The sequence below is a fragment of the Micropterus salmoides genome, unplaced genomic scaffold (genome assembly GCF_014851395.1).
Source record: "Micropterus salmoides isolate LMB-PRFRI ecotype aquatic unplaced genomic scaffold, ASM1485139v1 Ms_hic_scaffold_20, whole genome shotgun sequence".
Lineage (NCBI taxonomy): Eukaryota > Metazoa > Chordata > Actinopteri > Centrarchiformes > Centrarchidae > Micropterus > Micropterus salmoides.
Window position 1 is genome coordinate 14,657,783 of NW_024041151.1, and position 27,899 is coordinate 14,685,681.

The following is a 27,899-nucleotide window of genomic DNA, read 5'->3' on the forward strand; positions in this document are numbered from 1 at the left end:
CTGAATCAAGGCCTGCTATGCGAGACCAAAGGGGTAAGCCACAGTTGAAACAGTGAAGCCGACCAAAGCCTGCATGGACGGTTCCATTTAGGCCCAAAAATGATGTCAAAATCAGAATCAGAATCAGAAGGAGCTTTATTGCCAAGTAGTGTTTTACACATACAAGGATTTTCCTTTGGTGTTAAGGTGCTACACGCAGATAGACATACAGCTGACATAAATAGATATTTGTTTTCATGGGGATTTCAGAATTCACCTCAGGCCGTAGCCACACCATAGCTGCAAGAACTAGGATGTCATGGGGGTGACTAGGCCCCATAGTCAGTCACCTGTTTTCACCTACTGGCTGCAGTCAAGATACTACTTGGGGGGAAACCACTACTCTGTCAGTGGCTGTGTCAAGGTTCAGCTCTATTGTCATTTTTTAGGCCATAGTGGTTGGTGTTTTTAGTGCGATTGTATCTGTAGGTTGTCATTTTGTTATTAAAATGTCAGTACAACTGCAGTCACTGCAACCAAATACACATTCTCTCTAATCTGTCAAGGTTGGACTTCCAAGGTGATCTACAGTCTTCCACTACTGAAATATCTGCTCCTCTGCATTTGCTGGGTTTATTGAAGTAGTGCAATACTTGTCTTTACCTCACTACTCAAAATCTGAATTTACCTATGGTGTGCCCTCTAAGGGTGGGACTGCAACACAAAATATATATTGTAGCTTATACTTACAATATACCAAATTCAACTAAAATTCAATCCCAGGCAATGTACTAGATAATGGTTGAATCAGTATTGATAGTTAGTCATGTGTCAAGTCAAGTGTTAGTCATGATTGAAAAACTGATGTTTATTTAACATTAAACATAATGAAAGCTTTTAATTTGGTTTCGAATTCAGGCATCAAGGTAGATTCAAAACTTCTGACAATACTTCACTTTCTTTTAAAATATTTGAGTACTTTGCATTTCAGTTTTTGCTTTCTAATGCAATCCAATGGAGCCCCAGAAACTGTATACACCAAAAAGTGACTCAAACATGTCTTTTCAACACAATAACACTCACACTGTCATTGCACATGTTAAATAGCTGATTAAATAATTGTCAAAGCGTGTTAGTTAGTAGGCCATTTGATACTTTGATACTCACACTCAAACTTCCTTGTTTAATCTTGACAGCTTGTCTTGTGGTGTGTTTACGTCGTATCAGAAGAAACCAAAGAATGGGACATTGTTGCCTCAACTTGAAAGTGTTTAAACATGTTGGAACACACACATTCAAACCAGTTGTATTTATGACTTTGAAATCAATCCACTGCAGCACATATTATTCACGTTTCAATTGAAATTTGTGATTTTATAATGTTGACTTCCTGTGGTAACACATCCACAGCTGGTGATGCTTGGTGGAAAATACTGAATATTGCAAAATCTTCCCACATGTCATACTTAATTTTCCATGTTAGCGGCTCTAGGGATGGCAATGTTGGTCTGTCTGTCAGTCGGTCCACACTGAAATATCTGAACATCTATTGGATGGATTGTTATTAACTTTTGTACACTCATTCAGGTTCCCCAGAGGATGCTGCCACTGATTTTGGTTATCATTTGATCATTCAATCAAGCACTAACATGAGGTTGACATATTTGATCAGCATATCATTGTCATTGTGAGCATGTTAGCACACTGACTTTAGCATTTAGCTTAAATCACCACTGTGCCTGCTGTAAGTACAGCCTCACGGAGCAGCTAGCCTGGCTGCATGACTCTTATTAATAGACATGTATGATACAAGGCATACAATTGCAGTATTTCTCTTTGCAGTTTGTTTTACTGTGTTAATAGCTTTTGGGTTAATAATTGGCGTATAGGAGTAGGAGTAAGCAGCTCAGGCGATCAACACCAACATGTTGCAGCCATCTTTATATACAGTCTATGGTAGCAGCATATCATAATGTGGTGTTGACTTCAACAATCTTTCTTGTTAAGAAGTCAAACTTAATCAGACTGGTTTTGATCAGCTGATGTGGTGCACATGACTCTTGCGTCCTGCCCTGCCTGAACTGATACGTCAGAGGAGAGAAGCCCCTAGGTTACAACCACTACAGTGAAGTTGCACAATATCACAGCAATATTTAGATCTGAGTTTGTTAGCATGATGGGCAAAATGGCGAAATGAGACTCAGATGGAAGTTTTTTAACAATTGCAGAATGCAGTGCAAGGCTGTTATTTCACAGGTTTTACCCAATTTACCACATGATCCAGCTGAAAAATATTTACATTGAGCGGGAAAAGAGGGAAATCAGTAACAGACAGCTATCCCTTATGAATTACTGTAATTTATATCATTAACTGAAGGTGGCTGTGCCTCTCTGCATGTGAGCTGCTGGGAAGCATTTTCTTTTTCCATCTTCCTCAACAAATTTTCTTTAAGCTCAGATCCAGTTTCTTTCCAGTCATGAAACATTAACTGCACTTTATAAAATCAGTAGCTTGATGTTCATTCTCACAAATTAGGCCATTAACGTCATTGGTGTGCCAGGAACAGCACTCACATTTTGATGCCAATGTATCAATGAAAGCTTAAAGAATGAGTTCCTCTTTTATAACTACCTCAGCACTTTTTTTTATTTTGAAAGCACTCAATATGGATCTTTAGTACCTGAATAACTTACTGAAGAAAGATACACAATAGAGTACATACAGCAGCTCCAAAAGGAAACTGGGCACACTGTTTTAGGATGTTTTCAGCAATGACGAAAACAAACTTAAACAATCTTAACTTTCAAAGAACTGACCACAACCCTCCAGTTTATGTTCACTTTAACCAGTGTTTTATTTCTACACAATAAATGACAGCAAAATGAACATGATACTCATCTTTATGACTCTTCCTTATGAAAATATAGTACACATCAGACATGTTTTGCCATGTACCAGAGCACCAAAAATATATATAATTGCAACTGTGAAAACAGAGAGAAACATAAAAGTCTAATCTGTTGTATATGTGCCTGAAAAAGTGCATACTGTGTAAGAACCAAAGAGAGAGGAGGCCATCAGAGGGAGGGAGGGACTACTGAGTCTGATGGCTACCTTTACAGTGTTGGTGAAATTCTCAGCAAACACAAAGGCATTGGGATAAGACTCAACAACATACAGTATAGAGTGAGGAGAAAGGAAAGCTGTTGGTGTCAACTCAGACCAATTTAAAATGAACTTCTCAATGCATAACAAAGATCAGTCAAGTCTGATTATGAGCATCAATTTCAACTCCTAAGACCCAGAAATGACCATTATGATTTTATTCATCTTGACAACAAATAAATAATTTATGACTCAATGGATAAATTCATGGTTTAGACAACTGACAACAGTGCTTGTACTAAGCCATTATGAACAAATAAATGCTGACAGCGAGTGGTGTGGTAAAGCATCACAGGTCTTTTTTTTTCCTTTTTTCTGTCTTGCAGGTGATACTTTGACACAATGCACAACATATTCACGGTTCATCTCTTTGTATAATAGTTATGATAAAAATCAAGAGCTACTCCCAAACAGTTAGTACATGGTTTGCAAATACAATCATCATATAATATTATTATTTACATCTTAAAATATATTTGTTGAGCAATCGGGTACGAAACATCGCAGTAATACCACTAGATATCCACATAATATGTAAATACACTTTTTTTGGACTTCCCACTTAGAAAAAGGACAATTCACCTTTTTTATTTATTGAGGGATTAGGAAACAGACATAAGTGGACCATTCTATAACCAGAGGCCTGTGAGAGGTACTTCATGTGTTACAATACACAGAAAAATGTCTTACAACAAGATGGCACATCAGTATTTTTCTCCACAATGATCTGAGCAAAAATATTAGGGCTTCAGACACTCTTTCTAACACTCCTTATCACTTTGTAATGAGTTAGACACTACAAAGTTTCTGCCATTTTTAGACAAGCAATACAACAACCAGGTGTTAAATTAGAAACAAAGGAGCGACTGTTGGTGGAAAATGTGGAGAGGTATCAAAGCCTGTCATAAAAGACTGCTATATAAATCATATTATGTGATAAGCATAGGCTCTAGGTGAGGAGAACTGTGTTCCTTCGGCCTAACTTCAAAAGGCTCTGTAAGCTGGGCAAACATCCTCTCTCATTTTCACAGAGCCAGCTTGACCCTGGCAGCACTGTGCAGGCATACCTGACAGTGACAGATGAGGCAGTGTGTCGGGGCGTGGGGGGATGGCGGTAGGAGGGGTGAGGGAAGGGGTGGTCGGAGTCCCAGAGAGGGACGGCTGCCACCCCCAGGAGAAACTCTGACTCATTGGCCTCGGCTTGTTGCCAGTCAGCGCTGGCCACCCCTGGCCCAGGGGCAGCCTCTGTGAGTACACATTTTCACACCTGGACAAATAGCTAGACAAGCCAGGAAAAGCAGCCCACCCATCCCTAGCTCTCTCCCTGCCCACCTTTACTTTTCTCCCATCCAAGAACACTCTATCTGGTGCACCATCAGCTGCCTTCTGACCTCCAGTCCTTTTCTTCCTTCATTTTTGACCACTCTCTTTACCACGTGCCCATTTTCTCCTGCCCTTAACTGGCTGTGTATATATTCCTTGTGCCTTACACTGGTCTCTCATAACATTATTTGCTATATTATGTATGTCCATTATATACTTATATACTCTCTTTTCACAACTTCTTATACATATGGCTAATGTGTGCATAAAAAAAGCAAATAAAGGAAAAAAAAATTAACTTTACATTCCGGTTTTAAATGAATAAAAATGGATACACTGCACTTAGTAACATTTCAACATGTGTTGAATCCTCATTGGATGCAAGCAGTGTCCATCTACACTCGATGACCAATGAGACAAGTTCTTGTGTGGTTGTGGGCCTTAAGTGTACTACATGTTTGATCAATGCCTGACAGCAATAATCACAACAGAGTGTGATGACGGAGACAAAATAACAGTTTTGACCGATAATGTTTTTGTTTATAAGAACAATGTAAAAAATAACTTACATGGACATTAAATATAACTTAAAAAAGTATAACACTCTCAATAAATAGTTCTACTATTTACACCATTGTTATGAGACGCAAAAATGTCACTAAAATACCAAAAATATAGAAGCAGCAAACATTACAGGCATGAGGTACAGCAAGGGATCCTATGATGACTACAGTAGAGGGGTGATGTCCTCATCCAATGCTTAATCTTATACTTCCTTCCATGAATATCTTGATTATCTATGGCTTATGGGTATCTTCTCCAAAATTAAGAATAGATTTCTTCAAGCTGACATGTAGTCACATTTTGTAGCCTTTCTGATAGTAATAACGATCAGCTTCTTTTGGTATCCAGACATTGACTGATGATACATGTAATTTTTGAGAAGGGTATTTCTAAGTTAATCAAAGTATGTGGAAGCTATGACAGACTATGTTAATTTTATAGAATAAAGGGAAGGATCCAATGACATATTTCGGATGCATCCCTTCAAACTGCTAGAATGGCTTTCCAGTGACCTCAATGGCAGGTGATGAACCACAGTACTGCATGTCATTGGCATAGTGTAGTGATTGCAGGTCAGTTTCTCCCCACTGGTAACAGTTCTATGTAAAGCAGCAGTATCTGGAGTACTAATATTACATATAATTTGACAATAGCAACATAATACATTTCTTTTTTACCACGGCTATATAATTTTTCATATAAAGTGTTAAATGCAATTTTGATCATCCCAGGGTATGCACAAGGTACCTTTCAGCGTCCGTATGAAATGCCTTTTTAAGATGTGGTTAATGTTGTGAAATGGCCGCAGTTTGGTTAGGTTTTGGCACAGAAACTACTTGGTTAGGAAAAGAGTATGGTTTGGGATGAAATAAGTATAATTACCGGACATAAGTCACATGTTATGTAACTTAAATCTCACACGGACACTGAAGGGTACCTTGAGCATCAAATAACGAAGCGTCAGTATTTGACGTGCTGGGATGAGAACGGGCTGAGCCTTTACAACGTTATTATAAAGTTTCATATTTCATAAAAATTACAAAGACTCTCAAAAGTCTTTTAATGGGAATTCCTTCATTTAAGCTTTTTCTTCCCCTTTGACATCTCTTGGTTTCTTTGCCAAAATGTATACCTTTAACCTAAGATGATGTAATAAACACATATCAGGGCAAAACAAAAGACAAATCTGAAGTCTAGCTAGACCTTAAATATGTGACAATATAATTCTAAACATAATATGTTGATGTGTACCTTATTTCGGGGGGATTTAGGGGCCTTTCGGGATTATGGATAGATGGATATATGGTTCAAAGTGATAATATCTCCCTACTTCATTGATTACATCGAATGCAAAGTCAGTTTATGTTGGAGAGGAGTATCTATGGCCAGATACATATAAAACACTAAAGACAGGAAAGCTAATAGCAACACAGGGAGTCAAACGATCGAATATCATACAGTTTGTTTCAGATCACCATTCTGACAATAGCAGCTTCTAAAGATTTTTTGAAAGATATACTTTTTCTTCTTACATGGAAACTAAAAAGTGCCGTAACTGAGGTCAATAATACAAACACTGATTAAATATGACATTTTGTAAAAATGAAATACATGAAAACAAAAACAAAAAACATTTTTCAACCACCTGTCCATTAAGAACATGTAGTAATATTTACATGATATTTGTGATTTTTATATTTGGTGGAAAATAATACCATCTCACTTTTTCTGTATGTTGTGGTACTGACTTAGTTCTTCACTAACATTGGTTTTAAAATGACATGAAATTGGTCTTACAATGCCACTTGTACAGCTTGTTGTGTACAATGATTTATGACAATGATGTGGAATGCTATAGCAACCTAATATGAGTCAGAGGGACTGTGCCATTGGCCCAAATTAATGAAAATTCATAATCATGCTGATAGTAACCATGACTATGGTTGCAGCCAAATAAGAGCAGCAGAATTTGGACCAATATGCCAAGCAGCCTTCATTATCAAATGTGCACGAGAAAAACTAGTGTATATGTGTCTGGAATGAAGAGTAACAAAATACAAAGCTTTTGTAGCAGCCATGTATTCTAAAGAAGTTAATTGGGGGGACAGACACCCAGGTTCACAATACTGAAAAGTGCTGATCAGAGCAACCAAGTGCACTTTTTAATGCAGAGACAATTGTAACAGTTAAATTAAATATTTACAAACTTGACCCACTAGACAATCTTAGGACCTTTGATCATATTGTGACTGCAAATGCTGTGTTGACATATACATCCAAATGTCATTTTCATGTACAACAATGTTGCCTGCAGAGCTACAGCTGAGACTCCAACACTACTTGGAGGGGAGAGAATGACAGATATGTGTGTATGTGTTCATTTCTGTGTGTGCGCGCGTGCATGTGTGTCAGACGTGGTCTCCTTCCACCTATAGTCATTCTCACCAAGAGCCATGGCCTATCCAGTCCTTTATTTCAGTACTCTTGTGGGACTGTGCTGTGCAGTACTGTCCGATCAAAAAAGCCACAGACTCATTGACTACATTCTGAACAGGGCTGGGATCATTTTATTTTCAGTTTAAACATTTTGAATCAGCGCTTGAGGTAACAAAGTTATTATCCAGCGCCATGAGGGAGGAGTTCAAACTGAAACTAAAATCACCCCAACTCAAAGTGAGGTGTTTTCGATGACATTCTTTAAGTCGTGGTCAATGTATGTAGTATTTTTCTTGGGCAGTTAGGAATGACAAGTGAGGTTCTGGGTTTTAGTGCATTTCATATGTGGTGCCGTGTATTATCTGAAAGTGTGATGGACTAACATGCAAGCATGAATGAATGCAATAAAGAGGTACTGTAAGCAGCAAGGCAGACAACTCTGTCTAACCCTATTAGATATTATGATGTGAAGATGGCAAGTAGCAGCAAAGACAGTAGCAGAAGCCATGCTAAAAATGGTTTATGCATTCAGGATTTTGCTGAAGTAGTATAAAATTGTCTTAGGAAATTATGTTTGCAATTGGTCAACAATTATTTGACATTTGTTGTGTGTTTGTGCATTTTATTTTGCCTTTTGTGTTGAATGTGTGGCTTTAAACTTAACAATATGGCTGTCTCATTCCCCACCAAGCTAGGAATAACATCTATAGCCTCTGATGTGTCTATGAAGAAACACACTTTACTGAAAAGGACATATAGATACAGAATGTCTGACCAGTTTGAAACCAGGAATGATATAAGCACGAATTTCTAGTCCCTCCAAAAAGGTGTTTAACATGCCTTCAAAGTGTCTGAGGTTTAATTTTAGCATTTGTCTTGAATTCCTTCATAGTTGCAAAACACAGAGCCGACATCAACACAATCCCCCACTTGCACATTTTGATTTACCTTTGGTTCAACCATGTGATTGTAGAGCAAGGTCACTAAAATAGACACTGAAGCCAGCACGAAACTGAACAAAAGGCATGCTACTTAGGCTTGTTTATATTTTGTTTAGGTTTTTTTGTTTGTTTGTTTTCTTATTCTTTCAAAAAAAAATGTCTGTTTCATGTATTTTTTTCTCCTTGCTATATATATTTTTTATGATGATATTGCAGGGTTACTTTCCTTTTAGCTGAGAAATGAAGTTTTCTGCGGAGTCTCGAGAGTCCCATCCTCTATTCTAGATCTTTCTGTGATGTGTAGGTGGAGGCATTTCAGCTGGTTGTGGTTGCAGTATGGATGGAGAGGTATGCCTGTTAAGCAGCATGTGCAGGAAATTGGAGGCCGAGAGGAGAATGAAGGAGGGGTCTGCCTCGGCCGCTCTGGCTGTGTTGTGTTGGAGCAAGGGTCCTGGGACGTTGAACAGAGGTCCCTGCTCAGCTTGGTCACCCCAGGGAATGGACATGTCCCTCCTTTCTGTTCTCTATAGCATTGGGATCCCGACAGGAGCACTCATCTCGTATGTCACAGGACATGGGGAATGGAATCACCTGAGTGGGACGAGAAAAAGATGTTCACATTTATAAAGTATAGTAGCCTGTAACTCTACAACCCAATTGCACAGCAATGATTTTAAATTCCAGTCAAGATTCCAAGTTTCCAAAAACACCAAATGTGTCGTGCTGATGGTTAAGGTTTGGCTAGGTTTAAGTATAAAAACAACTTGACTAGGGTCAAAGAAAGGTCATGATTTGGGTTAAAATTAATGCTTTGTAAAGTTTAGGGGACTTTTGTCATCATGGTTACATTACATGGTTAAGGTTAGATTGTGGTTGTGATTTAAAAAAACAACATTGACTGGTTGGTAAGGGGTAATATACAGTGGTCTGCCTCATTAAGTCCAAAGTTTTTGTTGACCTTTATTTTTATTAACGTCACTTGACTTATTCCTTTGCCCCTGTCATAATTACTAAAGCAGCTAGAGGCCTTTGTCACATGAACATACAAATATGTAATTTTTCGGGCATCTGCTGAAATTACTAATTGTGTTGTTTTCCTTGGGAGGACAGTCTCATAAAATATAATAATAATATAAGTTTTCCATTTGATATAATGGTGCCACCATCACAAAAGTGCTGTAGCAAGTAGATACCAAGCAGACAATTAAAAATTAACAAACTAAGACGTGTACAATTCATGAGGCACCGTTAGTTGTCTCAATGGAACAAACTGCCATATGATAAAATTTTTTTAAGTATTAATTGCAATTTTTTAATGTCACTAATATTTTATCTTGCTGTTTTGCTATATTTGGTATTATATAATATTCCCAGTGGACATTCACATCACAGAGCTTTCTCCATTTCTCTGTGTTTGTCAGATGCACCCACAAATCCTCACATACACAAGCTAGCTCACTCTCTTTTGCTCTCCTCAAAGTTGATGTAGGCCAGATTCTTGCAAATATCAAACAGGTTGGAAATTAAATTGTGGTGGTTCTCATTAGGCCATTTTGTAATGGGTACACATACTCTGTACACAAAGTGTACCTAAACTCAGAGCTAAGCTGAAGCCTCCATGGTGTTGTTATTCTAACAGTTCATGCACTGTTGCATCAATTTAGAACAACAAAAGAAGCAACTAATCGTGTCAGCGGTGTGCAGCTGCAAGAAAACAATGGACACCCAATGAGAAGCAAGTTTTTTGTCATAGAAGACCCATGATATATATCACAAACTCAGAATATCAGAGAAATTGATATCCCAGTTTATTTGATAGGCTGATGTCGAAGTGAAATACTGTAGGTGAAAATAGAACCGGAAGATCAGTGGCCATTGCCCCTGGTGTTTGACGTCAGTGGATAACGTTGGCAATGCGTCACCAGCACCAGCTGCTGCTGCTTTGCCTACTTGCCTCTCAAGGGGCATGCTTCAGCTGTTTGGGTACACAAAATGTGTCCCCCTCCTCCAGGCCAGGAACACATGTGGTCCAAGTCATGGAAGGCAGGCAGCAGACCAAGGGCATGTCTGCATTTGTGTGCTGGTGGCTTATCAGATCAATCTGTGGGGGCCTGCGGCCAGTGTCGCTTGTTCTTGTTAGGGTTGAGTGGTATTGCCTTTTTTGCACAAAGGATCTCTGTATACAATGTAAATGTAACAACAATACTGGCCACTGTAACCAACACAGATACTTAGTTGACCACGTGCCTCATGCCAAAGACAGCCATTAGTTCAATGCTATTACTGAAAGCTGCCTGGCTGCTATGGGAGGAGTTATATCCAGGGGAGGGTCATGGTGCTATTATCTGAATATACTGCTCTATATAGTAATTACCCAGACTACTACTGTAATGCCATCAAACAAATTGCATCATGAGCTAATACTCTCTGGGATGGTTAGTCAGGTAATTACTAAATGTATTAGCAAAGAATGAGAAAGAAATGAAGATTTCCCATTTGCTTAAAAAGATGCATTCATAACAATAGTGTCCATTATACTGCACACTATCAACATTAAAGTTTAGAACATTGAAGCTGACTCACTTCGTGTGTGACTGACTAAGCATGTAAATCCAACTTCCTCTAAGGCTAATTGTTTTATTTTTCACAGATTTTAACAGAATAATACACAAATTTCTTAAAAGAAGCAGAGCACTCTCAACTGATTAACAGATTAATGTTCCCATGTGCCTGAAGGTTGTTACAAGAAGATTCTGACCACCCTTAAAACATGTTCCTCAACTCAAATCTTCCAGTAATAGAAAATTAAGAGAGAAATGGGTGAAAAGGGAAATGAGCTGTAGATTAGGAAACACCTAAAAAAGAAATTGTTTAACTAGATAGTGTTGTGATGCAAAGAGTACATACAGTCTCTTTTTATTTATAATCAGGTTTTCACCAAGATTTTTCAACTCAGATTTTCTTTCAATAAAAAACTTAAATAATGAGCTCTCTCACATCTTACAACTCACTTTCTTTTAGTTGTGCTAAATGTTCATGATGAAATTAGTGTAAAGTAAATGCGAAGTGTAAAATGTTATAGTTGGTGGTAAATGCAACACACAGGAAACACCACCAATAGTTTGTGAGAGTCAGGGATTTACAGACAGCAGGTCTGAGGAATGACATGCGGGAGCATGCTAGTCACTGAGGAGCAGTGACGCAGGCTCCCCTTTGAAATGGGGTATAAAATAGGTTGTTTGTATGGAGGGGTGTTCCTAATGTGAGGGCCAGGTGGGCAGTGCCCAGACTCCTCTGAGAAAATTAGGCCTACACGTGATGACTTTACAAGCCCAGGGCCGGACACACTTCAGAAACAGCTGTGAATCCGCATGACCAGAGTTTCCTCTATGGCATTTTGAATGGCATTTTGAAGCCAAGAATACGGGGCTCCTCACTCCCACCTGACTCTTTCTCTGTTTAATTACACTATCTCTCAGTTTCACACCTTCTCCTTGTCTCCTTTAGAGTTTCTTCCTTACTTTAGCTTGTTTTATAACTCCTCTCTCTTGCAGCACATATTCCCACTATTCTCCCCACCTCACTTCCCCTCCAAAGCCACTTCTGTTTATCTCTCTATCTAGAAAATGATGGTGGGTGGCAAATTTGACATGGTTTCCTTTGACCTTGACCTCCAGGGTGGCTGGACCAGCTGCCACATCTGGCCCTGACTTGAGGTTCTCTCAGGGTGGCTGGGAAATGGGACTGGTTGGCCTTGTGGGCCTGGGGCCCCCCTATTGCTGCCCCATGTCCCAGGGCTGGAGGAGGTCTGGGGAAGGACACCCACTAACAGCAACATGAAAGACCTTCTAAAGAACACAGTCCTCATCAGAGCCCTATCCTTCCATCTCAGGAACAGGTCAAAATAACACAGAGTTCTTCTCTTTTCTCTGTGTGCAGTATTGGCAAGTCAGCCTATGCTTAAAGGGAAGAAGGTGTGCAAAGGGCACAAGCCTAGGGAAAGGGGGATCAGATGATCTCGGGATGCATAATACACTGTTCATTAGCATGTAACACTTGTTATTACATTTTCGTCTTAATATTTCAAAATGTATGTGTATAACACAGGCTGTTTTCCATTCCATAAATCTAAAATGTAATAATTTCACAAACAGTGAGCTGTGCTTCGGCCGACTCATGCACCTAAAGTCAGTCTCCTGATTCCAAGCAAAACTGCATGACAGCACTGTCTTTTGGTCATGGTGTATCGCAACAGTTAGAGTCAATTGTCAAATAAATCAGTTGCTAATAAATTACTCGCTGGAACCATTGAGCATAGTGTGAAATCTGACAAAAACATACAGAGAGAGTGCAGAAAGAAACATACAACAAGAAGATAGAGTTTTAAGATTAGGAAGGAGAACAAGCAACTTAAGAACAAAAGAACACATAACTAAGTTTGGCAAAATAGGTGCAGGCACTTGGCATCAGCAAACAGCCAAAACCCCTAAAAACGGTGGGGAGTGTGTTATTGCATTGCAGTGGCTTGACAAGGTAAAAAAGCAACTCTTAATGCCATGACCAAGAAGTCCATGTATATGCGGGTGCCTGCGCCTATCTGTGCCTCGGCCCATTCCTTACCTTTAAATGCCCTGGCAGAGCCTTGGCCATGGGAAAAACTTAGCTGCACTCAGACATTTAAAAAATAAAGAGCTGCTGAAAGCATGCGCTTTTGGCATCAAGGTATGTGAATATTTGGAAAATTAGAGGAAGAAACATTCACTACTGATAAACAGCATACTATCTACATATCACTAATAGAAATTTAATTTGTGTGGATTATATAAGAATAGGTTAAATGTAAATCTAAACAGCTAAACACCCAGAGAAGAAAGTGACATTTTCCATGTTGTTTTGCATGCATTTGCATGTGAATCACCAACAGACACAGAGTGGATAGGTGGTCAACTGTGGCAGTGGTGGCTATCACAGACCATCAGCTTTGACACAAACATCAATTGTGACACATAGCAAGTCACGTAGTGAGCATACTTGTGCCAGACTGCGCGCTGTAAACAGGGGCGAGAGAGCGGGAGGGTTCTCAGCACTTCCCCAAGACCCCAATGCAGAGAGAAAACCCTACAGGCACATTTAGAAAAAGTTGTTTTAGAGAGGCCAAGCAGTATAACTATATAATTGGTGCCCAAGAAAGGAATTCCTCAAAAACTGGGGGCGATACCACAACAGTTTGTGCAGGCAACCCTCAGAAAGCATATCCCATACCCTTGCCTCCTCTCTTCCCTGTCCCTCTACATCCAGCCAACAGCTTGCAACTATTAAGGGGAGATCCTGTGGTGACCTTACACTCAGCCAGTCCTTGCACCTTCAAAGCTCCTGGAGTGGAATAATACACAGCAAGTCATGCAGAATTCCTTAATACACAAATATCTATCAAAATAAAAGACAAGAGAAGCATATGCCAGGAAATGGGGGGTAAAAATAAACGAGCAGCAGAGTTCCATTGCTGGAAAAAAAATAAGACGAGAAGCAGGAGGAATCTAGAAAACTTTAATAATTGCTAATAATCTGATTCCTATAGCATTTAAGCATGTTTGGAAAGAGTAGAAATTGTCCTATTGTTGTATCTGGAAGAAATTTTATTCCATTCCAAAAATTATGATTTTTCAAATTCAACTTCAATTGAATTCTTTCAGATTCGAGAGGCATGGCGTTTGATGTTAGGACACACAATAATAAACAATCAATAAAACTGCTGTAAAGAAGGCATCTCCAGCCAAGGAGGGGTGAGCAGATGTTTTCATCTCCTCTATGAACATTTGGTTTTAGATCACAGAGTTAACAAATGATGAGGGGTTTTTTTGTTTGTTTTTTTACCTTTGGACTCTTGGCACGGACTATAAGGTCAAAAAGATATATGACTCTGGATGTTGAGGGAGAATGTCCAGTTCTTCTCTCTTTACCTCATAACCAAATATAAGAGGGAAACAGTAGATGTAGAAGGTTTTGGCAGATTTGGCAGGACAAATAAGATGTGTGTGTAGTTGTATGGAGGGGCTCATATCATTATTCTCATGTGCTGTGTAACAACCCACTGGGGACAACAGCACTGAGCTAGATTCCCACTGTGTCACCAGACTTCTTGTGCATAACAATTGGTGACTGGTGTGTCTGTTCATGTGCTATGTATGTGTATGTGTGTGTGTGTGTGTGTGTGTGTGTGTGAGAGAGAGAGAGAGAGAGAGAGAGAGAGGGAATGTGAATGAATATTTCAAAGTGAATGAGTAGGAGAAAGACTGAATGAGAAGCAGAGAGTGAATGTGAGTAAGAATGAGAGGTGGGAAGAAGCAAAGAGTGTGTACATATGTGGTCCAGGCCTCTCTCTTTACGACTACATGTGAATATTTCTAAAAATACATGCTTTTCGTTTTATGGGCTACAACACCCCAGAGTGACTGAGATACAGATAATATGTGCATAGGGGGTGGAAGAATATCCTATTTAAGTACTGTTACTTGACTTCACGAAGCTTACAATATTCAGTTTTGTGGAGGTGTTAGAGAGGTGTTGATTCAACTGTATGATCATTTTGAATGATGGCATTCATGGTGTTGTTGAATTGTATTGCATTGTACAGCCAGATATTTCTATTTGAAGCAGGGTCCTCCACGCATGTCCCAGCATTATGCAGCTAATTCAGGTGCTTCTCAGTTCGAGGAGAGCAAACCTCTAAGGGAAAAAAGGGACTGGTCCACACACTGATTTGCAGCTTTTAACTGTGCAAACAAACTAATGTTTCAACACTACTGCGTCTTCATCGGAGTCAAGGTGTGGACAAAGACATGAGGCAAACACATAGTCAACCTAGAACAGGTGTACAATTGTCATCGGCCATTTCAAATCTATTGGATAATGGATCCAAGGGTGGGAGTTGCCATAGTCAATGTCCCTTTATTTAGCTTGGAAGATGTTTGTATTATTTTGTCAAATCTTATTTACATCAGAGAGGGTGTCTAAATAACATGGAACACCTCTTGTGTTATGTGTTTGTTTGCACCAAGCTCATTAATTTCTACTGAAAATGTAAATCTTAAGGCACAAATATATAGTTTAATTTCTTAAAAGACTAAATAAGCTGGACAACTGGACTTCTGGAGAAGAACACTGATTTCCCGCTAAAGAGGAAAACAGTGCCTGTCTTTGTCACCCAGTCTGTGTGCTATTGAGCAGCTTAAAGGAGGGAGACGGTCAGAAATTAGTTACAGAGTTCTTTTCTCATATATTGTGTCATTATGTTCAAAGAGATTTTTATGTAACTCCGTCCTTGGTTGCCTGCCACGCATGTGTTTAGTTTGGGGAAAATCAGAATCAGGTGCAAAATACCCTGTTTTCTGTTTTGATTGAGTTGATCAAATAGGGATGGCTGTGAGAACAAGCTTCACCCAAGAGGAATAAACAACTAAATCCAAATGCCAAGTACCAAAATGATAATAAATACAGTTTAAATGTGGACAAAAAAACATCAAAGTAATAAAACAACAAGATGAAGTTGTCAGGGAAGTTGTTTGGCTAATAATTTAAAACTGACATTCAGGTTAATTTGAGTTTTATACAACTAAGGTATTTTTATATTAGCCAAGGTATTAAGCAAGCAGCATCAATTAGTTAATGGGCTCACAAACTAAAGGGATTATATCCAATATCTGGCTTTCCTCTGTTCCCATATCAATTCCACATATCAACTTCATTCCTTAGTGTTTCCTTTTTGTTTTTCACCCACAGTAACATTCCTTGCCCCTTGCTTTTGGCAGCTGATGAATAAAATTATGAATGGTTATTTAAGTGCAATTTTTCGTATGTTTCCAAATAGTTTTGTGGAAAACACCAGCCAGACTTCAAACAATGGCAAGGCAAAATGCCTTAAAGTAGAATTTGACAAGCAGCCTGGAGTTCTTCATCCCAGGTAATCAATCCACTTACTGTATCATACTGTTGCAGCCCACTGAAAATAGCAATGTTTCAGTAGTTGGAATAGAACGGCCCTTCATCCAATCCATCTTTGCTGGTGTGACAGGATTTAGTATAAGTGGGTAATTTGATCCTTCATTGCCTGTAGTGATTATTTCAGAACTGGTAACACCTGTTTTGCAGACACTACTATTGACCATCGGCATGTAGCATCCTTGGCTTGGAAATAGAGCAGCAGTAGACATGGAGCAGATTGCTCTAAAAGGAATAAAGTCCAACTGAAATCACATTTAGTAATCCCTAGCTGCAGGGGAAAAATTTTAATTTATTATTATTTTATTTTTTATATAATTAAAAAGTAAAAAAGGAGGGGTGTGTCTGGGTTAGAATGACAGCAGCTGGCAGGCTGAGCCCATGGAGAAAACAAAATAAGGTGCAGGATAAGGCATGTGTTTATGTTTGTAAGTTGGATAAAAGAGAGACTAATAAGGTGATACGAAGGAAAGCTAATCTGGGTGTTTGTTCAAAGACTGTGGCTCATCTATTTTTGTGATTTACAGAGTAGATTTGTATGCTGTAGCAGACCAAATGACCAAACATGGAATTTAATTCCAGAATTACTTTGATGGGCTAATCTTAAACTAAGGACAATATTGTCATTGAAATTTCTCTTTAGTCTTGGACTAGTCTTAACCCCTTTTTGGGAAGTGGACCAAAATGTCAAAGCCATCAACACCTAGATTTCTTACTTGACACTCAAGCATAAGATGTTAAACTGAGCATGCCCCCTGATGTTCAACATAACAAATCCTAACTCTAACGAGACCCGTGGCCTGCTCTCCTCTGGTCCCACTCAACCTCTCATTGCAGCAGTAATTCAATGGAGTCTATTCTCCCATTGGGGTCTGTCAGTAAAAGTGAGTTATGCAAGTTCTGGCTGAGCCCCTGCACTGGATTAGGGCCAGAAGATGTAGAGATGAGATAGCGTCAATCAACATCAGCGAAACAGCTTCAGGAGTGAGGTCACTTCCCAGTGGGCTGCTCACAGACTTTCCTGCTACTTTTGAACTTAGGATACAATACCTTACAGTATCTCACAAACGTGAGTACACCCCTCACATTTTTGTAAATATTTGAATAAATCTTTTCATGCAAAGACACTGAAGAAATGATACTTTGCTACAATACAATTTGCTGTCAATTTGCTACCATTACTGACCATTGGCCACCATTATTTTCAGCACTGCCTTAACCCTCTCGGGCATGGAGTTAACCAGAGCTTCTCTCTTCCACTCCTCCACGACGACATCACTGAGCTGGTGGATGTTACGACCTTACGCTCCTCTACCTTCCGTTTGAGGATGCCCCACAGATGCTCAATAGGGTTTAGGTCTGGAGACATGCTTGGCCAGTCCACCACCTTTACCCTCAGCTTTTTTTAGCAAGGCAGTGGTTGTCTTGGAGGTGTGTTTGGGGTCGTTATCATTGAATACTGCCCTTCGGCCCAGTCTCCAAAGGGAGGGGATCATGCTCTGCTTCAGTATGTCACAGTACATGTTGGCATTCATGGTTCTCAATGAACTGTGGCTCCCCAGTGCCGGCAGCACTCATGCAGCCCCAGACCAAGACACACTTGTCTTTGTACTCCTCACCTGGTTGCCGCCACATACGCTTGACACCATCTGAACCAAATAAGTTTTTCTTGGTCTCATCAGACCACAGGACAATGGTTTCAGTAATCCATGTCCTTAGTCTGCTTGTCTTCAGCAAACTGTTTGTGGGGTTTCTTCTGCATCATCTTTAGAAGAGGCCTCCTTCTGGGACGACAGCCATGCAGACCTATTTGATGCAGTGTGCGGCGTATGGTCTGAGCACTGACAGGCTGACCAACCACCTCTTCAAGCTCTGCAGCAATGCTGGCAGCACTCATACATCTATTTCCTAAAGACAACCTCTGGATATGATGCTGAACACGTGCACACAACTTCTTTGGTCGACCATACCAATACTCAGATACACCGCTTCTCCACTGGTCTCAGTCGCTATAACTTACATGACCCACAGCATACCAAAATTGTAACATAACAGTGCAGGACAATAATGCGGTGGAAGACCCATTCAATACAGCAATGTTACTTACTACAGTCTGTTATACTAAAGTGGCAACAATCTAATTTATAATATTCAGTCTAGCTCACTAACCGTTTTTGTTGTGATCCAATAAATTTAGCTAGGTATGGATTAGTTCAACGACAAGCTGATAAAAACATAACTGTAAAGTTTCAGTAGGAGTTTACCTGAGTTTCCAGCATTTTGTGTGATGCAGCCTCTTGTTATGTCAGTCTCCGTTTTGGCTTATGCCGAGTGCAGGCTAGTAGTGGTTGCGATCTGAAACCCCTCCGCTAGAGGGCACTGAAAACTACACATGGCCCCTTTAAACCTGATTTGCCCAGAACTAATTTTGCCAGACATCTAGTAATTTGTGATAACTGCACAAGTCTCAGTGATCTTAATCTTGTACATATCAGCCTTGTGCATAATTGACTTGCACTGCAAGTTACCAGTCAAATTACCAGATACATGATGGATGTTAATTGGTTGAGTGAGATGCACAACCACAGGAGCAATATTGATTTTTTTTTTGTATTACATATTTCTAACACACACTGGCCAATGCTCCTTTTTGTCTTAGCCAGGCGGAGGGGCATGTCGTGTTTGATTGACAGCAGCTGGCAGGCTGCCAGAGCGCTGGTGTTACAGCATAGGGAAGCAGAGACAAAGTAAACAAACTTGTGCTGTACCCCACGTGTGATGGGCAGACAATTAGCTTATCAGCTAATTAGCTATCTAACTTCAAACTGGCATAAGCAGTGCACTTTACCCCAATGAATGTTTGTGCAGTTGGTCATTCAACAAGCTAAGGTGCAGGACAAGACGTGTGTTCATGTTTGTAAGTTAAATGTGAGTTGTCGTTCAGAATCTGTGGCTCTTGTGTTGTAAAGCAGGCATCTGTCAGTGTAAATGTCTGCTCTGCCTATGATAAAACCCTGATGTCACTGCTTTTGTGCAAGATTTGACTGGCTATATCACAATTAGGGTTCATCTCCATAGATGGATATTTAACGGTATTTTGCTGAATTACTGCAAAAATAGGGGACTCCATCATGAAAGCATTTCACCACCAGAGCCACCAGAACAGATATGTATGCTTTAGCAGACAACTGAAAAATGCTATTTCATTTCAGTTGGACTTTAAGCCATTTATACATGTGCAGGGTCATGGTGTTTTACCTCTTCCTTCTAGAGTACTAGAAGTTACTCTTGGGTGCTTCTCATTGATATTGAACATTTGGGGGAAACCAATACTGATTTTGAATATTTGAAAACCTTATTTCTCTAGCAAAGGCCATGCCTTGGTCATTCCATTTCCAATGTCTCAACAGACAAAGGTTTAAATAAGGAACAAATAATAAACATCAGGGAAGAAACATGATTATTTATGTCCGCATGACTAAGGACCCAAAATGCACATGAAAAAATGCATGAAGGTGGACCAGAAGCAATCATAGGAACTTTGATCGTAATGTGGAAGACCCAAAAAGGAAATGAAGAGGCTCTCCAGTCAGACACATAGACTGGAATATAAATCCAGCCAGACATACAGATGAATATGCCAGGAGTACAACTAAAGTCCCCCACCAGATTCACAGAAACAGGCCAAGCCAAAGAAGCAGATGCTGCAGCACAGAAGCTACAACACACTTCCAATCAGATCCCTTGCCGGCAGCTGGTTGGAATGAGCCAGACAAAGTGCATCCCTGAATTAAGACAGTTACTACCACAAGGATGACCAAACTTTTGTCACGCTCAGCCTTATGCTGAAATACAACACAGCCTAGTGTTGACAGATAAAAAAAAAGATTTAGTTGTTATTAATCAGAAGAGGAACAAGTATGTTCTTATAGTCTGCCCTTTACTGTTTGTAATAACTAAGTTTAAAATTACTACCCACATTTTGGGTAGTGGGCAACTTCACATGAACACAGGAACACAAAGACAAATATAGACATTTACACATTAGGAAACTGAATACCAGAGAAAAACAAGGACTATTGATGAAGTCTGAAAACTCCCACTTCTACTTTCTTGGATGTGGAATCAGTAATCTGTCTACCAGTTATCTAAGGTTGGACACGAAGCAAAGGAAGGAAGAATCTGTTTAAAGATGTTCCAAGAGGTAAAATACAGCAGTCTTCAACAGTATATTTAGTTGTGGTTTCCATTATACTTACCTTGTGTAGGTGGAAATGATCATTCATAAATGTTAAAGCTTGATAATGGAAACATGCAGCCTCCACTGGATGCATGGCGGTGAGAAAGTATAGTCCAAGTGGGTTCGGCATAGGTAAAAAATCCATCATCACCTCTTTGACTAAAGGGTGAGGTTTATTCTGAGGTACATGCATGCCACTCACCTTCTTGGTCTTGACAGTGGATTGGCAACAGTCTCCTCCATCATAGTTGCAGAAGGCTCTGTTGTTGACCGCATCACAGTAGTTGTCTCCCCTGAATGGCTATACCAAAGAGATAGCGTGTCAATTAGACAAAAACACTGAGTGAGGAATGTACCACCTTTAAATTGGTTGATAATGGTTAAAAGATCAATAACTGAAGAAGCCTTTTGGCCTTTTCTTTTAGTGGTAGTTTTCTCTTGAGTATTTATGTGCCTTTTAAAGGTCTCTGGATAAATTTGCTGATGAATATAATACATTAAATTTCCCTCATCTTTCAATGTGACTTTTTCAGCCCTTAGTGGGCCTGGCCCATAAATCAACCTGAGGACACCATAAACTATTCACTGCACAAAACACTCCAATAAGGTGATTTATTGGGTTGGCCCCACCTTCTCCACTTGGGTTACCAATCAGGTTATCCAACTGGCCTAAACTGAGTAGATGATATAATTCTTCCGTGAAATGGAGTTCTTCCATATGTGAATGCATCATTTTTAGAGGAACGACAGGTTTAGCACATGATCACTTGTGTAAAGATGATTGTAAGACATAATAAATCAGTAATTACAGCAAATTACAGCAAATTTAAAAGTGTCAATGAGTCACATCAATTAGTCTGATACTAGATACCCATGTAGCAACAGCATTTTTAACTGGCTTACAAATGCCTAAATGACATCTGCTAACAACAACCTGCGCCTCAGCAACTGACATAAAAAAAACCTCCGTGTGGAAAATTTCTTGCCAGTGTCTTAAAACACTACTGTATTTTTAACCTGATCTGCTAGCCTGTAGAAAAAAATAGCCGCCCATCTTAGCCTTTCCTGGAAGTATGATTAGACCTGTAAATCCAAATATTCTGACAAAAGATTCAGTCTCCACCTACAGTACAGGCTGGTCTGAGTGTTTTACTTGTCCAGTATCTGCCAATCGATTGTCTGTCCAACTACATTGGCCAAACACAGTCAATAAAATTTTATGAAACTAGGGTTAGAGGTTAGTAAGACTGAGATGTGTCTATACTCGTGTCGGGCAAAATATTATATCAGGCAAATTCCTTATCACTCTGTTTGGTTTGGGATCAAGGAAGGTGGCAGTATGAAAGTATTATATGATAGATGAGACTATTACTCCACAAATATGATTTAAAAATGTTTTTATATAGGTTAAGCCCTTACCTCACAGCCTTTGATGCAGTGGAGCAATTCTGGGTGTGGATACCATTTCAGGCCCATTGTACAGACTATACTCTGAAATATAAAATAAGAGTTGAGGTAAGAAATGGCGGGGGTCACTTTGGGTTATTTTCCTTATGGACAGCATTTAAACAGCTTTGCCAAGCCTGTTTTTTTTTACCTGCATTTCAGTCCACATAACTCAGACTAAAGCCACTGGGCACTTTCTAGCTGCACATAGACACACAAACACACCTAACACAGTGAAACAAAAGGGTTTCCTGTGCTACACATGGAAGCTTTCATTGTAAATCCTTCTTTGATTTACACTGACCTTTTTTCACCTCAGAACAAAGCTGAATAAGTTGATTTTGACAAGATATAACTTGATAAAGATGTTGTATTTTATAACTAAGTCATGGCCCCAGGAGGGCACAGAGCTGAGAGAGAGATAGAGATAGAGAGAGAGAGAGAGAGAGAGAGAGAGAGAGAGAGAGAGGTAAAGAATACCATGTTTTCAAATATTTTTGCAGAATGTGTGGAATCCCATCCTGTTCTCCCACTGTGTTCTTCATTGAAATGCAACAGAAAATATTTGTGCTCAGTCGAGGTGGGCAGCAATGTGCAAAAAATGTGTACTTGCATATGCAAATGCATTCATTTAGGTATATACTACAGGTACATTAAAATGCATATGTTCACATGAATCATGATCAAAAGTGCCATTCACAGCAAAGGACTGGCTGACCTCAGATTGTCCATTTCTCCGACCCCTGTGTCCCAATATCTCACAAAGTTGACGTGCTTTTCTTTTGTTGCTGCAAACTAAGGTATTTTCCATTTCAGTGCTGTCAGCAAATCAATGCAAAAAAGAAAGATGGGGGGGTTGAAGGTGGAGAGAAAGAACAACATAGCATCTGAGGACAACTGAGAGCTGCGGGAGTAATTGGTCTACTACTGTAGTACCACACAGGAGAATGCAGGCCCCTTCTGTGGCATGTGTGCATGTGTTCAATTGTGAGGACTACAGTGATTAGTTCCTATATGGTGAAGGATTAAGCACATTATTTTGTCTTAGAGGTCAAACTTTTCGCAACTACTGTACTTTTATTCTCTTTTTCCTGTGCTCTGCTGTGATGATGTCATCCAGAAACTCCTTCTCTCCCCCTCTTCCTCATTTTCTCTCTCTCTCACTCTTTTTTTCCTCTCTCAGCAAGGCCGTAAATCATGATAATCCATGATCGTGGCCTGGCCTCACCCCTCACTACGTATAGGATCCTCACCCTCCGAAGCCTCCCCGGGGCGCTGATACCACATAAAAATAGATCCCTATCTCAGCGCCACCACAGACGAGGTCATGTCATGTAGAAAATGACTAATTCCACAGCAAGCCCGACAGGGTAATTTTGCTGATAAAGGGGGAGGAGGGTGCTGGGGGCGCAGAATCGTTAGAGATAGAGGGACAGGAAAAAGAAGAGGAGGAGGTGGAGGTAGGGAAGCAGGAGAGAATTCTAAATGGGTCACACTAAGAACCGAAACACAACTAGTTTAAAGGCAATAAATCAACATCACTTATTAAGGTGGGCAACACTAACCTCCAACTCAGCAAAGTAGAACTACAAAGTGGATTTTGGGACATGAATTCTCTTTTAGATAGTGTATGAAGATATCCCATCCTAGAGGGGTGCTTAAAAGTATGTTATGATGTCTATTCCTCCTTACTACACTCCTACTGTAACTACAACTGCTAGCCATTGTCATGATTGATTTCTTTTTCCACCACAGCAACCTCTTCCTGTTCTTGTTTCTTAATACCATTTCGTGATTTCGTGCATTTCTTGGATCTCACCTCTGCCATATGTGTCTGTCCTGCTTAGCCCTTGGGTATTTATTACATTGCCTGTTGCATCTATTTTTCTGCTGCTACAATTAAATTGGCAGAAAGATGGAACTTCAAGGACCCCTTTACCCTTTGACATTAGTGAAATTGCAAACATAATATCCTACAAATGATCACATTTTGCCATAAGGCAATTTTCTGTCTGCACATCATTTTTATTACTATTAGAAAATGTGTAGAGTATGTGCGTGTGCACCTGGATGTTCATAATGAAACTGACTGTCCTTGTATTACATATATCAACCCAGGGATCAGGTAGTGGCTCAGGATGAAACATGGCACACGCTAAAGTGCACACTACTAGCGAAAGTTCTTCCTTCACCAACCTCCTAACCCTGGTGCATGTCTGAAACACTCACCCCTCCAAAACCCTCACACCACCACCCTCACTTCTCCGACTTCTCTTATGCTATTCACTGCCCCTAACAGCATAGCCTCAGATCTCAAATTACCACTGAGCACAAATCATATCAGTTACACAAATCCATGAGAAACTGATCATTTCATGTCCACATAGCCCAAGCCACCCCTCTCTCTTGACATCCACCACAAAAAGCTGCTGACTCAGTGTGACTCTGAAACAAAAACAAAAGAAGTTGTAGGAAAAAAAATACAGTGAGAAATACAATTTGTTCCTTTACCATGGCTTCTCTTTTGTTCTTCTCTCGTTACAAAACTTGGTACTATTTAATAAGATCTTTCTCATCTTACTCCACAGCTAAAAGGGCATTAAGCTGACAAAAACACTTAAAACAAATTGCATGAGTGACATTAATCAAGTTCAATGGGGAGAGTAAAATTAGAAGAGTAGGTGCAGTCTAGTACTCTTTATCTATTACATGCTCACACACCCACACTAATATACACACCATAGCCCTACACTCATCTCTTGACCCCACCCACAAGCTGTATAAAAATCCAAAATGACACCATGGAGGTGGGTGGGTGCCACTCACGTGTGACTGGCACTCCCACAAGGACAAGGCGTACAGTTCTGTGTATAATGCCCTCCCCTACCATAACCTCTAACCTCTGTGTTTTTCTATCTGCCACTATAAGCAAACAGTACTTAATCAGCACAGTTGGTAGCTGTGAGGTATATCTAAATCAAATGAGGTCATTAACCAGTGAGCGTCATAGGTGTATTTCAGAAAATGACTGTGATTACATGAATAGCCATTTGATAAGGTTTTACTTGGCCACTGTGGTAGTGGGGCCCCATGCCTCACAAGAATTCTGCGGACATATTTAGTTTAGTTTTCTCATTAGGGATTATTTTTGTTTAATGGGGAATTGAGTGCTACAAATAGTAAAAATACTTGTTTGTCAGTGTGGGGGCAGCACTTAATTTCCAAAGATGCTTTGCAGCTTTTTATTTCACCAAAAAGGTAGTTGAAATGTCATATCGAGGACAGGGATACAAGATGGCAGCAGCACGTTATCAAGCTTCCAATCCAAAATGGAATAAAAATGTCTGAAGGGTTGCCATGCTTCTAAGACAAATATTAGCAAAGCATTGAGCATAAGTGACAGGCACAAGCTGGCATTTTGCATTGTGGGTAATGGAGCCAGGATGTTGACGCTCTACGTGAAATTCCTTACAGGAGAGTTGTGGATCACAGAACTTTGTGAAGTGCGTCTGTCAGAGCTATGAGGCGGACACAAACACGTGCAAACTTACCTTGACTTTGTGCGGGTTCCTCCAGTGCTCTCTCAGTACCCTCTCTACTGTCATGTTGCTAGGGAGGATCACCACGTCGTTCGTACTCTCTCTGCATGTCAGCTCACACTCCTCACCTGTGTGTGTGTGTGTGTGTGTTTGTTGTGTGTGTGTGTATGTGTGTGTGTGTGTGTGTGTGTGTAGCAAGAGAGAAGCAGAAAAACAAAACCAATGAACGTATGCACAAACCACACCTAGATCAAAGACATTTCAAATTACATATTCTTACCTTCCCCATTTCACTTTCAAATGAATATGATAGTGTGTGGTTTTGAAAGTGACAGGTTACACAAATGTGGTTTAGACATTTTGTTGACTCTTATTGAGAACAAGTTACAAACTGAAAATTAAGAATAACGAATGCAAAGAATAACAATAATAACTGAAGAATAACAGCACTCTTAACAAAAGATGTGAGTAATATGAACGATGAAAGATGACATCAGCAGTAAGAAAACTGAATTGTTATTACATAACAGTAGATTTGTGCATACAGACCTATGCCGTGTCCTCGCTTGCATGAGTATTGGAGTCTATAATGGAGGTTTTGAGGTAAAGAACACTGGCCTTTGCTGTGTGGGCATAGGCGGAACGACCCTGTCCAGTTTCCATCCTTCCTACAGCGGATCACATTAGACCCCGCGCCCTGAAAATAACACATATATTGACTGAGAAACAATTAGACACACACATTGACACGCAAACACGAGCAGGCCAAGGACATTGAGATGGCATCCCATTGCAAAAGGGGAAATACAATCCAAATTTTATCAGGCATCCAACCCACAATGCCTGAGTGGCAGAACAGATTAAAAGGTGTATACATTTCAAAAGTCTGTGGCTGCAGGACTATTCTGGAAATCAATAGCAATCTAATTAGCATGGCGTCAAATTGAGTAGGGCTAAGGGAGACGGGGAGAAAGACGGGCAGTAAGAGACAAACGTTCAGAAGGGAGGGCAGTGTAAGACAAAAGACAGTGAGGAAAGTGAGTGTGTCTGGGGAAGAATGTTTTCTTACTCAATAATTCTGCATCTTATCATCAGCTATAATGAGTACATTATACCTATATGGCATTAAATAAGAGTATGTTTACAAAAATGTGTCACTAGTGATTTTTAAACAAACAATATTTAAACAAACATGACTGATACTGTATTGTGAAGGTTCTGTTTGCTAAATAGCCGACAAACACAAATGCTTCTAATGGATTATTTTGATTGTATTAGTCACTACTTCTGTGTCATGTTGAGCCTAAAAAAGTGAACCAGTAAGGATCGAAGAAGGGAGAAAAAGAGAGAAGGTCTACTTTTTACACACATGACAAAAATAAGACAAACATATAGGTGAAGCAAGAATAGAAAGAGAGGAAAGAGATGGACAGACCTGATTGCATGGAGCGTGCAGCAGCCTCACCGTATGGGCAGAGCCTCCTGCGGCGGCGATAGCAGTATTACCAGCAGGATCAGAGCAGTTGAGTCTGCAGACGCTGTCAAAGCGGAAGCCGTCAGTGCAGTGGTAGGAGCCATGGAAGATGGGAGGTGGGGGATCACAAGTCACTGGCTCGCATGCCCCCTCTAGCCAGCTGCCATCCTCTGTGCACTGGCGCTTAAATGCACGCCTAAAGGGAAAGAAGACAATTAACCTTTAGACTTGAGTTTTGGGTAACTTTTATGAGGCTTATTTATATGTTAAAGGTTATAGTCTTTAAATGGTACTGCTCCATCCATACTTTCAATTGGAAACTAATAAAATAAATCAACGACGACAATTTATATTTCTTTCTTCACCTCTTAGGTTTGTTGCTGACATGGTAGCCTGGCTTGCACTTGTACTTGCAGAGCGTGCCCACTTTGAGGCCTGTCTCATTGCAGCGCTTGGTCTGCAGCACAGCATTGGGTACGGGAGGAGGGGCCGGGCAGCGAAGCTCACAAAGAGCCTCTGGGAAAGACCACAGACCATCTTCTAGGCAGGTAAGAGTGTTGTTTGTACCTGAGAAGAAAAAGGAGAAAGGGATTGATGAATTTCAGTGTTGGTCAGTGAATTTGTAAAAGGGGATAAAAAAAAAACAGAAAAGAAACCGATGCGAATATGTAGATATAAGATATAGACATGCGCAGTAGCTGGAAGACCAATTTAAAATTGTTCAATGAGGACGATTAAGTGACTGAAACGAAAGTGAATAAAATAATTACAAAATCCTGTAACTCTGACTTCC

The 27,899-nt window shown here is 40.0% G+C and overlaps 1 protein-coding gene across 4 annotated transcripts in view; it reads right to left on the bottom strand.

The window, feature by feature from the left end:
• Window positions 1–2,809: 2,809 nt before the first annotated feature.
• Window positions 2,810–27,899, bottom strand: part of pappaa (pregnancy-associated plasma protein A, pappalysin 1a) — a 106,269-nt gene continuing 81,179 nt past the window's right edge. For 2 of the 4 annotated variants that reach the window (XM_038734436.1, XM_038734434.1), the window contains exons 16-22: window positions 27,472–27,673; window positions 27,098–27,302; window positions 26,182–26,329; window positions 25,645–25,760; window positions 22,067–22,138; window positions 20,850–20,948; window positions 2,810–9,000 (exon numbers count right to left, since the gene is read on the bottom strand). In XM_038734436.1, coding sequence (XP_038590364.1) covers window positions 8,896–9,000; window positions 20,850–20,948; window positions 22,067–22,138; window positions 25,645–25,760; window positions 26,182–26,329; window positions 27,098–27,302; window positions 27,472–27,673 — 947 coding nt within the window. In that variant the 3' untranslated portion in view covers window positions 2,810–8,895. Of the gene's footprint in view, window positions 9,001–20,849; window positions 20,949–22,066; window positions 22,139–25,644; window positions 25,761–26,181; window positions 26,330–27,067; window positions 27,303–27,471; window positions 27,674–27,899 lie in introns of all 4 variants that reach the window. The other 2 variants (XM_038734435.1, XM_038734433.1) reach the window with 1 other exon arrangement.